Source organism: Perca fluviatilis, chromosome 3 (assembly GCF_010015445.1).
Source record: "Perca fluviatilis chromosome 3, GENO_Pfluv_1.0, whole genome shotgun sequence".
NCBI lineage: Eukaryota > Metazoa > Chordata > Actinopteri > Perciformes > Percidae > Perca > Perca fluviatilis.
This window is the reverse complement of record NC_053114.1, coordinates 24,419,309-24,434,139: the sequence shown is the minus strand read 5'-3', so window position 1 is coordinate 24,434,139 and position 14,831 is coordinate 24,419,309. Positions and strand designations below refer to the sequence as shown.

General features: G+C 42.6%; 1 protein-coding gene across 11 annotated transcripts in view; it reads right to left on the bottom strand.

Moving 5' to 3' along the window:
* Positions 1–14,831, bottom strand: part of sox6 (SRY-box transcription factor 6) — a 135,620-nt gene that overhangs the window by 21,544 nt on the left and 99,245 nt on the right. For all 11 annotated transcript variants that reach the window (XM_039795288.1, XM_039795295.1, XM_039795290.1 and 8 more), the window contains 4 exons: positions 14,584–14,663; positions 6,097–6,246; positions 3,681–3,861; positions 3,227–3,414 (listed from right to left, as the gene is read on the bottom strand). In XM_039795288.1, the coding sequence (XP_039651222.1) occupies positions 3,227–3,414; positions 3,681–3,861; positions 6,097–6,246; positions 14,584–14,663 (599 nt within the window). The remainder of the gene's footprint in view (positions 1–3,226; positions 3,415–3,680; positions 3,862–6,096; positions 6,247–14,583; positions 14,664–14,831) is intronic.

The following is a 14,831-nucleotide window of genomic DNA, read 5'->3' as shown; positions in this document are numbered from 1 at the left end:
CTAGCCATTTATTCCAGTAAGCTATAAATGTTGATGACACTACGGTAACATGGTTGAATCTCAGCATTCACCATCTGGGTGAAAACATACAGAGATACAGATGCTTGATATTTATTCACCCGTGACCCTGAAAAACATCATGTCCAGTTATAGCTCCAGTGCATAATAGAGGGAAACAATTCAGATGGTTACAAATGGATTCAGATGTACTGTATTTGACCTGTAGGAATACTGGCACATTATTGTTAAAAGCTTCTACTGGGTGAGGAGGAGATGGTAAATAATGGAACAAAGTAATTGCCCTCCGCAGACAATAATACCTTTAGATAAATATTTCAAACAGGTAAATTGCAGAAGGGTTGTAAAAGGTTTTATTGCACTGATGGGATATAGTTTAAACAGACAAATGAAAAGACTAGAAAGACAATCCACTCCTGTAAAGCATGAATATTTTACATGTCCTCAGGTTAAAGGCTTGTATACTGGAGAACAGAGAGTGTGATCTACACCATGTTCTCCTAGGTCAATGGCCAGGGAGGGAGGGAGGGAGGGAGGGAGGGAGAGAGAGAGAGAGAGGTAGTGATAAAGGCTAGGGAGGAATGCATTGTACTGTTCAGACACACTTTTTATGAAAAGATGAATTGATCCATCTGTAAGCAGCACTTAGACCCACTCCTCTGCCCGGTCATTACAGTGGGATAAATCAATATTTAATATCCCCCTCTAACAGCCTACCGGGTTTTTTTTTTTTTTTTTTTTTTTCCCTTTTTTTTTTTTTTTTCAGTTTTTTTTTCATGTAAGCTCTCTCTATGATAAACTTCCAAACAAGACACTGGGAGGTGGGGGGTGGGCTGCTATTAAAGACTGCACCATATTTATGTCAGGTGAGGTGCTTTCTTGAAATATTAATATTCTGAAACTGACCAAAGTGAAAGCTTTTATCAGGGGCATTCAAACCATTTGAGTTGGTAGGCTTGTATCAGCAAAAGACTCTCTCTCCTTCTCTCTCATTTCACCACTGAATTACAGCTTACTGTTCTTTATTGCAGCCAAAGGATGAAGATGATAGGGCAATTCTTTTAGCTGACTTGATAAAGCGTGCCTCTCATTTCACACCATCCTAATAGGGCCAGTGTCACTGAAACTAAGAGGTGACGATATCTCACTATGATTTGCACGAGCCAGAGAGTCAAGCACGAGCTTGGTTAACGTGTCATTCAACAAGACAATAAACGATGTAATGCAAACAGAGACATGGGTGTTAAGTCTAAATGACTTAAAATGCAATGCCCCAATCACATTTTCCACCTGAAATTGCTAGTTTTTGTGTTTTAGATACTGTAATCCTATTAGTGTACTCAGTAAATAGTATTTCAATTTATGGCCTTTTTATTACTATTTCACATTCACTTACCCTTCCTCCAACACACACACACACACACACACACACACACACACACACACACACACACACACACACACACACACACACACACACACACACACACACACACACACACACACACACACACACACACTATCTGTTTCTGTCTTGCTTTCTTAAAGACACAGTCATTCCTCAGGTGCCAAACACAGACAAAAGGTAGATTACAGGTGAGGAGTGACTGACTGTTTCAAGCATCCCAAACAAAAAGTAGAATTGATGACTTTGTTTGCCTTGTAAACAAACCAAATGCAGACTGAGTTTTCTGCTGCTGTATGGCATAGCTGCACTAGACCTCCATGCAGAGGAAGGGCCATGTACATCATCCCCACTCACTAAGGCCATAATCAGAAACATACGCCCATTTGGAATAGTTTAGTGTAATAATATCACAATGGAGAAAGACCATAACTCATGTCTTGAAATGGTGGGAAGGCACTCTGGCTTTCTTTTCTTACGCGCACGAACGTGCGCGCACACACACACACACACACACACACACACACACACACACACACACACTTTTTCTCTCTCTCTCTCTCTCTCTGTTTCTGTCTTGCTTTCTTAAAGACACACTCTTTCCTCAGGTGAAAATAGCTCTTGACAGGCATTGTTCAGTTACTGCTTTCATGTCATGGCAAATTCGGCTGCTTGGTTGACCATAGGCGCACCTTATTTGGTAGGTGGGGAGGCAGCTGTACTGGCTCCTGTGTACTTGTACTAAAAGCCTCACATACCATGTTGTAACTAAACAAATAAAACAGCCTGTTTGCTTGTTTAAATTTGAGAAATTGTGACATGGTACATTTATGACAGCAGTACAAAAATGAGGTTTGGATTAACTGATTTTATATATATATATATATATATATATATATATATATATATATACACACACATATATATACATACATACATACGATCTTTTTTTGTATGGGTTAGTACGGGCTAACTGCAGGAGAGGCTCTGTCTCTGTCCGCTCTGTGGGCTGCACCAATTTATTTGCTTCACTTCAGTAAGAGCATAGTTGATTGCCACCTGCATAGACAGTGATCTCTTCCAAACACCAAATTAGAGGGAAATCAAAATAGATATTCATTGACTTTTTTACATATACATTGACCTAGTTGAGAGTGTTGGTTGAAAGTGTCAGGTGCTGAAATATTAATGAGCATCGCTCCCAGTTCCTGCCTGCTCCTCATAGCCAACTGGCAACATGGCATCAAGCTGAAGAGAGGAGGACAGCTTTTTTCTCTCCTTGATTGACTCATCGATTGAAGATATTTTTAAAGGGAATCCCTGGGAGTGTGTGCTCCTGGTACAAAGCAGCCCCATCCCGTGTCAGGGGACGGAGAGGGCTGCAAGTCTGCTTTAATTGGGCATAGACTTCAGAGTCTTCTTAACCCACACCGGGCACTGCCATGGCCTGTCATCTCTATCACCTCACACCAACATCAACAACGCCTAGTCCTCTAAACACGCACACACAACATATTCATACTCATTTGAGTATATGTACACACTGAACTATGCCAGCTCTTATCACGACCACCCTGGACAAGGATTAAATAACAATTTTAGCCTTAAGAATTACTGCTATATCAAAATCACCATGTTCCACTTTCTTTAATAGTTTCTTTCCTCCACTTCTTGCTGGGAGAGCCGAGCACTCGTTGTGGTCAACTGCTTGTTTTGTTTTTTTGCTTTATGGAAAAAGCTTGCAATGGAGAAGACCTGAATCAGGGATAAAACAGAGACAGACTATATGATAGTAGTTCTAACCTTGTCAACTCTGCAGTTGTTGAGGCCCACTGAACTGAGGGCGGACAGCTTTGCCTCCATGCCCTGCTGGTGATGTTGCAGCTGTTCCCTTTGGATCTGCTCTCTCATTTTCCGAGCCTCCTGGATGGCCTTCAACACTGTGTCCTGGTCCCCGAACAACGCGGTAGAGTTTAGGCTGGACAGAATATCTACACACACACACACACACACACACACACACACACACACACACACACACACACAGAGCAGAGTTAGTCTGCGAGGACAACCACTGCCAAAAAATAAAAACAACTTCACACATCTTGACAGTGGCATTTAGTTGTGGGATATGAAGTATCAAAAACCTTGCAATGTGGTCTCCCTGGATGTCAGTGCATACTGTAAGTGTGTGTGTTTGAAAGAGAGTAAATCTGTGTGCATGTGTGGGATCTTGTTTGTGAAGTGAAGGTCTTACCCAGAGATGAGCCCCGGCCCAGGCCTCCTCCGAGTGGGCTGGGGATACCACCCTTGCCGAGGAGACTGTTAGGGCTGCTTTTACTGCCGAGGTACAGGTTTTGTGTCGGGGATGTGGGGGATTTGACAAGATCCGTCGTCTTTGGCCGAGCAGACAGGTTGAGCGGCTGTGTTCCCTCCTCCTACGGCAGCAGAGATAGGCGTATGAGAGAAGACAGATGTAAGTAGGTGCCCACTCCCCTCCATTTTTGGAATGGCTCACGATTCCCAGACAGCACAGTTCTCCTCTGTTCTTGGTTAATTATACGATCCCTATCTTGACCCACCCCTCCCTGGTTCTCCTCTCCTTCCGAGCTGTGCCACTGCGATCTTCTTCACAGTTGCCCAGCGCCTTTGTTCACACTAATTAAAGCAGATTCTGTCTCTCTATACGTCTTCATCTGTTCTCCCTCTCCTCCTCACTGCTCTCGGTGTCTGCACTCTGGTTCGAAGAATAAATAATGACCAGATAATGGCGGAGCCAATGATCAAAGACAGCTGTTCCATTCATCAGATGTCGACTTACATTATCTACTTCATTAACTTGTTTTCTAATTTCACTCCTCATTTGTGCATACTTGGTTTTATCATATGCTTTGATATGCATATTTCTAAAAAATATGATGTGATTTGTATTGTGTAGCACTGAGATTAGGATGCATGTGTTTGGTGCTATATTTGCTGGGCTGGTTGCAGAATTTTAGACCAGGTAGTGATGTGAGATGAAGACCACAACTTTTCAAGGTCTCACCCCCAGCACCTTGTCTACTTGGACCAAACATGTTTTATCTGTTGGTACAAAAAACAATAAATAAACAATAGGGGGGCCCAGGTATGGCCTTTCAGAGTTTGCTCCTTTGCTTAAACTGGTTTAAAAACGAGTTGGATAAATGTGCACAAAGTAAAAGTAAACTACATGAGTATCGACAATCTGTGCAAAGTTGGCAGTAGTTGTGTTAAACTCATGTTGAAAAGGTCAAAAGAAAGACTTCATATTTTTTCCTAATATTAAAATGTTAATGTTCATATTTAAATAAATTAAAAATACAATCAGAATGAAATACATTTAAAATATCATCAATCCATAATTCCATATTTGATCACCTTAAATATTACATTTAAGTTAAAACAAAAAAAAACTATATTCAGTTTTTTTTTGCTTAAAACAGTAAATGCTGAATGATTCTGAATAGAAACAACTCAAACATTCGCATCCTAGAAGAGAAATGTCACTTCGCACAGTATAAATCGCCCTGTGTATACAGCAGTCTTTTAAATCAGATTAGGGCTCATGCTGTCGTTAACAGTCTTTTTCAAAGCCCAAGTGTCTCCTTGTCCAACATATGGCTAAAGCAAAGACAGCCTCAAGGCCTTGTTATTTCTGTGCCAATAACAGTTTGTCATGCAGTGAAGCTGAAAGCAGACAAACAAAACTAAAGGCAATCTGATTCCTTTGGACTGTGTATATATTTGCTTTCCATTGATATATAATTAATTTTATTCAATTTTGGCAATATTTTTAATATTTTGACTATAATTGGTGTTGTATTACTATCAGCCTAACTGGCATCCATCTAATCTGATAAATAGAGAATTGTGTATAATTGTGTGTGGTTTCATGGCAATCTTTCAATGGAAATCACAAGAGGCCGGAGACCTGAAGGATTGTGTGTGTGTGTGTGTGTGTGTGTGTGTGTGTGTGTGTGTGTGTGTGTGTGTGTGTGTGTGTGTGTGTGTGTGCACGCATCGCGCAAGAAGAGAAAGCCAGAGTGCCTTCCTACCATTTCAAGACATGAATTATGGCCTTTCTCCATTGTGATATTATTACACTAAACTATTCCAAATGGGCGTATGTTTCTGATTATGGCCTTAGTGAGTGGGGATGATGTACATGGCCCTTCCTCTGCATGGAGGTCTAGTGCAGCTATGCCATACAGCAGCAGAAAAGTCATCCTGCATTTAGTTTGTTTACAAGGCAAACAAAGTCATCAATTCTATTTGCTTCACTTTTGTCAGCATTTGTATAGCACTGTTGTAATGGTGTTATTCCATTTCCGTTATAAAAAAAAGAAAAGAAAAAACTTTTCATTGAAAAAAAAAAAAATTAGAAACCATGTGTTCCACAAATTACTGGCTTGGAGCAGCCATAGCCATAGCAACCATGTCCACAGACTTCTGGTTAAGAGAGGGCCTTGTTAAAGCCCCACAGATTGATGGCCTGTTAGAGGCTGGGCTCAGCACCGGCCGGCTGAAACAGTGAAGTGGTGAACAGTGTAAATGCTTTTCTATTCAGACAACACCAATCGGCTAGGCTAGGTCAAGTACCACTCAAGGCCTGGGCTGGTGGGTGGGCAGGTTGGAGAAGTTGAGGGTTGTACCTTGACGTGAGTGATGGGGCTGGAGGAACTCTTGTCATTCTTCAGAGAAGAGGGAGAAATGGGCCCACTAGCATTGAGGGACTGGGGGAGTGGAGGCATCTTGGCTCCAGGAGAGACCTGCATGCTGGCAAGCTGGGCGGCATACAGTTGCTGTAGGGAGGTGGAGAAAACGAAACATTAACATCCAAATCCAGCAAACATTCAAAGTTTTATATTCTGTCTTTTCCTCTCCCTGGAACTCTCTTTGCTTCTGTGTCTGCCTTCATCTCCCCCTCTCTCTCTTTTACGTCTTTCCTCTCTTTCCATAAGGCTGGCAGAGAACCTCCATCAAAGGTCTTAACTGTATTTCAAAGGCTGAACCCAGAGAGAGACAGCAGTCTTAAAAACCACACAGAGATGGCTTTCATTCAAAATACTTGGAGCCCCTATTTTCCACTCATCACAGAGAAAAGTTTGCAGACTGGATGCAAGTGTGTTAGCAAAGATCGCTCATTTCTCTAGATCTACACAGCTTCCTATTTTATTTTTTTTATTTTAAGTTTCTGGCCTGGGATTCGTCTCCGCACAGCCATGTAAGACAGTCCCGTTCCACAATGTTAGAAACCCAACCTCAGTTGGACTGCCATCACAGAATATGTTAAACACAAGCATTATTAAGGCTTAGAAACCTGCACAAAGAACACTGATGTAATCAACGTTATTTTCCTTGGCGTTAATTCAGTAAGATGTCCAACTGTTGGTGACATTACCACACAAGAGGGGGGTTCAAATGACTGGCGAAGCACTCAAAAACAGTTGGGCCTGTAACAGGGTTGAACCCTGAAAGCTCAATTTACATTTCCACCACTGGGCTGATTATGTGGCATATACTAGAAAGGGTGGTTTAAGATGTTGATATGAGGGTTTGGAAGTATTAAAAAACATCTGGTGAGCCACAGACTGCTAATTGTCTGTTGGATCAGATTTTGTAATTCACCCTTTATCCTGGATACAATTACAGTTTAATGTCTTGACATTCAGTTGTGTTCCCCTCTATTATATCATTAAAACCTGAAACAAATAATACCAGACTGATTTGATGATTATTTTTGTGCTTGTTTTTCTGTGCCTACAGAGCCCAGCACTCCCGCACTGCTAAGACTTCTTTCAGCCCCAGGTCTGTATTGATTGGCCACCAGGTAAGTGATGAAATTGGCTTTTTTTCTCCTGCTGCAAATGGCAGGTGTCGGTCAAATAGATGTGCTGTCTATAAAAGAGTGTTACTCCCATGTAGCCTTCAACCTCACATCATCAGACAGATAGCACCTCTTAACTCCCCCACTAGCTTGCTATTCTCACACTAGGTAAACCTTGTGGTTTGTTAGGTTATTCAGTCAGATGATGCTGTCAGAAAGAATCTAATTTATCTTCCTCTGGCCAATCAGCAAACCCGGTCTCATTTCCTGGTTCGACTGGACACATACAGACCGCGTTTGTGTGAATTGGAAAAAGCGGCCCAGCTGGCCTCACCTTTGACAGTGTAGATGCAGACGAAAGCCAAACAAAGCACTTTATGTCCATGCACATATCTCCAGTTATAAACACATATGTGCTCCTGTAAGAAACTTTATCACTGCCACATAAGCGGCAGCACAAAAGGCCCATTCTTCCAGGGGACCTGGGGATAACAACAGCACATGGGCAGCGGAAATGACAGACTGATTATGTTCCTACAATGATAGCACTGCCCCCACCTCCCTCACAAACAGCCTTTTGTCTCCGACAGGAATGGACACAGGAGCAGACCCAACTCTATTTTCTTCTCATCTGAGCTAGACTTAGTTAATGTCAGTGGTAAAGGCACTCTGTGTGTCTGTGTGTGTGGTTGGGGCAGGGGGGTTAGAGAGAGAGAGAGAAAGAAAAACAGTGGCAGAGAGAGAGAGGGGAGTCTCCATTCACTGTCTGTCACTCCAGGCTAGTCTTAGTAGAGGAGCAGAAGCTGAGTCTGTTGGACAGATGTTTGCTAACAGGCCTGTCGACGAGCATGCCCCTGACCTTGAGTGGGAAGAACTTTATTGTCCCGGAAAAAGAGCATAATTAGACTTTGCCTCAAATTAGACGCAGTCAAGGTGCCCTTTTTCAGCACTGATTAGCAGGTCAGTGCCATGGGGTGAGAAGCAATGGTTAACAAGGAACACTCTGCCTCCAAGAGAGAAAGAACAATAAATACAATCAGGGGGGGAAGACAGATGAAAGGTGTATTTACCCACCATATACTGCTCACGGACAGATATGAAATACCTCAGTGTTTAATGTGTGGAGTCTGGAGGCTTTTGCCTTGGCATTACGGTCTGTCTCTGTGAAAAATAAATTGTAAATTTGGAATGGATTACAAAATTATTGTACATTATTAAGTTAGAAACAACAACCTCACAAAACAGTACAGGATGTTGTCAATTTAAAAGGCATTGTGGTGTCAAAGGCTGAAGGATTATGTATCCTGCCAAGGCCGGTCTCCCTAAGCAGAAGACATCTGCCTGCCTGTTTCCCCCAATTGACTCTCTCACTGATAACCAGTCTTCATATCTACTTGCCAGGTGGGGGCAGCACAAGGTTCATGTTATTTAGGGTCAAGATGAAAGTCAATGCTTGAACTCTTGGGTATTGGAGGAGTAGGCAAAAGTCTGAGTGGAGCTTGGGACCCTTTGGTTTCCTTTTTTTCTCCTTTACGCTCTTAACACTAGTTGTTTTACTCTATTTGATCGGGAAAACAGAGCTCTTCAAGGACACATGTAATACTTCTATTCATAAAAAGCCTTAGAGCCACACATTGGGATTGCAACCAAAAAATCTGGCAAATGAGAATTATGTGCTTGTATATTATAGGTTTTCTGCTCTTTGCTTGAAGGCCATTTTCCATGATTACAGTTTGTATATCTAGTATTACAATACAGTACGTGTTTTTTCTTCAGTTTTTGTCTTTTTCCTAAAAACGGCTACTTCCTAACACAGACACAACGCACATAAATCGGGAGACACACAAACACAAAATCTATGATCCTCCTTCTGACCCCATCAATCCCTGTTTCCCAGTAGAGCGGAGCAGATCTCAGCAAGCATGGATTCAAAGTGAGTGCAGCACGCCCAAGGTCAGCCTGTTAGCCTCTGGTAATTAAAAACAAGCCCTCTGGAGGCAGCACAGGTTAAACGGGGAGGTTCACTTTCTTTGCCTACGACATTGAACTGAGATTACACACTGCTGATGATGTTAGACATCTCAGAGGTATGATATGCAGTTAAGATGGGCAGCCTCTGTTTGTTCAGTAAAACAAAGCTGATACTGTAGCTCAATATACAATATAATCAACTATGAGAAAAACGTTTTGCTCATAACTTGCATCAACACTTTATCCCCTTCTGCAAACACTGGAGCATATGCCTTGTAGTATAAAGAGAGAAAAAAAAAATGTGGAAAAACAAATGTGCATCTTGTTTTTGAGTCACAGCATGGCATTATTGGCTGGAAATACAGTGGCAGATATTTGTCAGATTTCTTGCTGCCAGCAGTGACGGTGCATTGCACATTTACAACTGCAGCCTGCAAAAATATGAAAATTAAGTCTAACAAATTGCCTTAAAACCGTAAATCCTCTGCATTTTACATGAGGTGAGCATTGTCTGACAATTGCTTCACTCTTAATCACACTCTTGTTTCTTTGTGTGTCTGTTTGTCTGTCAATGTCTCATTCACCTCTGCCTGGCCTGGGCGCTGAGCACTGGGCTGGATATGAGGGCATTAACTTTGCTTCAGTGCACCGCACCATTTAAAAGGCAGCACAGCGCCAGCCCCGTTTGCCACAAGGCTTGTACAGGCTCATTGCCCAGGGCGACCGGGCAGGCTGACCCAGGCTAGGCCCAGATGTCAGGAGTGGAGGAAGGCGTCCTGGTGCACTGTGCCGATGCTTTCCAGTATGGCCCAACATCTGTCTCATCTGCTGGCACCCAACCTGCTCTGCTCTAACCCCTCCTCTTGCCTTTCTCTATTTCTCTATCTACAGTATATATGTTGAAGTCCTTCTCTATCAGTTTCTCTCTCTCGCACATACACACACACACAAACACAACCCGTCTTCTGTAAGTGTGTGTGTGGGTTCTCCAGGCCCAGGGGCCCCAGAGCCAGCCCTCCCATTCAGTGCATCTCCCTGCATTATCCACTCTATCTGTCCATCTGTCCCTCTGTTCACCACTGCCTCTATCCAGCTGCTCACATAGCCGTCCTATTAGCCAGCTTCCACACACAGCTAGCATTGCTGCACTGCTCTGGGTTACCTTCAAAGACCGAGCTCCTCTGCTCATAAACACAGAAACAGCTGCTCTCTACAGTATGTCTGTTCTCTCTTTTCTCCCCTCCTCCTCTCTCCCTTTCAAAGTCAAAAGTGCTTCACTTGTTAATGATGGAAGCCGTTTCTTCACATCTGTACTACACAGACATCCAAACAAAAGATAATGTGCGGTTTGCTGCTCTCCCACTTTTTTCCTGTTTGTCCCTGACTGTAACACTCTTTCTTATGACTCCAGTCGTCTAAGCCTCCGAGTACTCCTTCAGATGTGTCTATCTGCTTGAGATCTGGTCCGGGCTGTCGATGAGCATGTGGGCTGCTTTTTTATCTTTACAGTGGGAGCATGAGCTGAGGCTGGGCCCCGGTTTATCGCGGGCCTATAGAGAGATGCTGTAGAAAATGCGGTGGATGGTAATTGCCGCGTTAAGTCTTAACTCAAGCAGCTCTACTTCCAGTGCTGAAAAGCATAGGGATGTGATGAGCTTGGACAATTCATGGGAAAAGACAACACACAGAGAATGAGCAAAACAGGATGGGAGTAATTCAGAGAGAAATATACAAACTAAGATACTTAGAGCTGGTTCAAGATGTGGATAGGAAATTGGAAAAGCAAGCCAGTGAGACAGACAGCAAGAGATAGAAAATGGAGCTTTGACTGAGTGAAAGCACAGGGTTTCTATTTATTTAGTCCTAACAGTGATACTGCATACAGAGAACCCAGATGTTCTGTTTTATCCAATAATGCTTTCTTTAAGATAGCTTAAACCCTACAGTCTGCTTCCAATGAAAAAAAAACAGGACTTTCTCAAAAGGTCCTCCTCCTGTTTACTGATTCTGTAAAAAGGACGGGTGATATATATTAAGTTCATATTGGCCTTAAGTAAATTGTTTTTCACTTGGCAACCAATGCAAGGTATAGTGTACAAACAACAAATTAAGCGTTATCCCAAATAGAAAATTCTTTTGTGGAATTAGGAAAATTCCCTTCTTGTCTCTTTACTCAATTGAATAAAGTAGGTGTCCGGACAGATTGGGGTACAATCTGAGCACAATTTCCTCTGTTAGGTGAGAGGTGTCAGTTGTAATCAGGGAAGGACAGGCAGGGATGGCGCCATTGTTTCCTGCTGGTCCTGGGCTCATCCCGGCTCTGTGTGGGCACTAATGAAGAGGGGCATGTCGCGCTGGGATAGTTTACCCGCCTCCTCTCCTGCGAGTTGAGGACGAGAGCCAATCTGTCAGGAAAACATTGAGTGAAATTGCCCTGTGCTACAGCAATGCCCGGTGACAGCCACTTGCAGACTGCCAGCCACCGGAGTGATGCTACCACCCCATATTGACAAGCAAATTACAGTCTCCAACAGTCAAACGCATCCTGGAAGATTCATTTACATCCATCAGCTCTATGCCTTTGTTACCTTGTTGGGTTTTCTTCTCACAGGAGAGAAAGGGCGGGGAATAGGGGGAGGATCCCAGACTGTTATGACAGAGGAGATTGTGAAGAGGCTACGTGGCCAACATTAAGACTGACGGAGCGGCTAGCCTCTCTGACTGGATGGCTGATCACATTACCTCTGCAGCATTGTGGGAATTAATTCTTCCAATAAGATAATTTTTTAAGGTTCATATATTGCACAATCTAAACTGAGGAAATTGGTGAAAATTATACCTTGCCATGCAGCTGACAGGAAGAGATATTTTAATTGGGGGGTTAGCCTTTTCAGCCATATCTGTGTGTGAGGGGGATTTTGTCTGTGTGTGTGTGTGTGTGTGTGGGGAAGATGAAGAATAGGCTTGGAGGTGAAACTAGGAAAGTTCAGGACAGTTTAAAGGGTTAGTGAAGTATTGTGCTTGATGATGCATGCAGAATAAACTCAGTAGTATAAGTAATAAGCGGGGGTGGCTTCAATCATCTTATTTTATTTTAGTCATGTTTTTATTCCAAATAATCTTACCAGTGGCGTTTAAATTACAAGTTGCATCATTAAAACACTGGACATAATGTGCTAATTTCGAAGTAGTTTTCCCATTTTATTTGACTCCAGGAGCCCTAAGACACATCTAGAACAGTGACAGTTACTTCACTGCACTACTTTCAACTCAAATTGAATAACCCCCTTTCTTATTGTGTTTTCTCTTCTTGTGATTTTGTCGTTAATGAGAAGGACATTTGTTTCTGCTTCCTTTGTACTCATAAGTCAGTCACACACACACACACACACACACACACACACACACACACACACACACACACACACACACACACACACACACACACACACACACACACACACACACACACATTGGAGTATACTTTTCAATAGTTTAATTTTGAAGAAGTAGTGCTGGTGCTGTTATTGCTTTAAAAGGGAGAAGACAACTCTAACTTAATTTCATGTCTGGCTTGATATGATGTTTTTAATCATAGCAGGCTCCCAGTGCTTTGTAGAGGAAGTGGTGGCAGTCACATGGTTTGTTGATCCCAGCTATGTAGAAAAGGGCATGTTTGACTTGCCTTGCTGTTTTAAGGGGAGCCTCTATGCAGGGTAAATAGCAGCCAGCAGGCGGAATATGTGACAGGCTGACAGACTTCAATTAATGGAAAATGCACCTCTTTTTGTTTACTGTGTTCTGTAAAGGTCAGCCAAGTCATGGTCTTGGAGGCACTGTTTTTGCCCATTCCCAGGGTTAGATACATAATCAGAATTAATCACTCTAGACCCGTCTCCCCTCCTCACCCCAACCTTCAGATATATGACTGTCTCATCTGACCTCATACACCATTATAAATAGACTCTGCATGCCTGTCTGAATTACCACTCCTTTCCAATGGACTTTTCCGTGATACACAACAACTAAGTGACCCATATACACTCCAGAAACATATTCACATACGCATCCTCCATATTTCGCTCTCACGGACACATGTCTTTAAACATAAGCAGACTCATTGAACACCTCACATGCTTTCAATAGCTCTTCTCGTGGCTGCATAATGATGCACAGCTCTTCAGAGCCAGCTGCATGCATTGTTAGAACTTGCCAAGGCTAGTTAACACTGACAGTGGTAGCCTCAAAAGGACAAATGCCACATATATCAGTGTGCAAAGAGTTTTCCCACCTCAGTCTTAAGCCATCTTGTTTAAGCTTGACATACTTCTTTCTGCTGTTGAGCATCGCATGTTGCAGCTTTCAATAATTTCCCCCTGTTGTTGACAAAGCAGCAGTGGCCACTTAACCATATGTCAGAATAGATGCTTTTTAATGCTTTGTTTCCTTCTTTTGTTTGCCAAGAACTGGTTGATCATTTCAAATAGACTTAAGATCTGCAAATACTGAGAACTGCAAAGGAAACTGATAATTAGAGAAGAAACCAACAACAGTGCAGCTGAATAAGTGTTATTCAGCTTCCCGTTGCTACTTGTGTTATTTTTTTTTGTAAATAAAAATCTGTAAAAAGTTTGCAAGGGAATCATTATCACTAATTTGTAAACAAAGATCAAGCACAGGCTAAGGGAAAGCCCTGGTAACAGTAGTATTTATGATAGTAACAACTTAAAGTATTGCATGAATACAATTATCTATATTAAACATTATGGCCTCAGGTTAAGCCCTGACTTGGGTTCAGCTTTTTTTAAATGCTGTGTGAGAAAAGTCCTGGAGGAGCCTGTAGGGCTTGGAGCCTATCCCAACATTTTATGTGGCTCAAAACCCCTACTCAGCCTCACTTTGTATAACATACCATGAGTACATATTCAAATTACTCAGATGTTTTTGTCTATTCTTTCTTCTCATTTGTCTTCCTCACAGAGATAGAATAAATATTACAGCGGTTCTACTAGATAAAAGCAATAAGAAGGAGATTCTTTGCTTACACAGTCAATTGTCTTCTGATAAATTCACTGGCAGGTGATTAAGGCAACCAAAGTGATTCTCATTCCCTCTAATAACTATTATCTTCCTAACTCCTCTGTCTGGCAGAGCTAGTGGGGATAAATCCTCTATAAAACAGGATAAATTACATATGTAAGGTGATAAGCGTGTGTGAGCTGGGGGCCTCCAGGATTATTAAGTGTGCAGCTCATTACTTAGCGTACAGCTGCTTAGCCATCCTTTTTACCCGGGGCTTGGCGGGCGTCCCTAGCATTCTTTGTCATAGTACTGTACATACCTGAAGCTGGAGGGGGCTGAGTCCTGACGCTGCTGCAGCTGCCATTGTGGATGGAATGAACTGCACCGGGTAGTTATCACCTGTCAGAGAGGGAGAGAGAGACAACAATGCGTACAGGTTCAGACAATGAGCCGGCCCACAGCGACCAGGCAAGTGCCAACACGGATCTTGGGCCCTCCACTACTTTGCCACAGCAATGTGGCACATTGCAATGAGCCCTCGGCTTCAAGCCCAAACATCTGCATTAA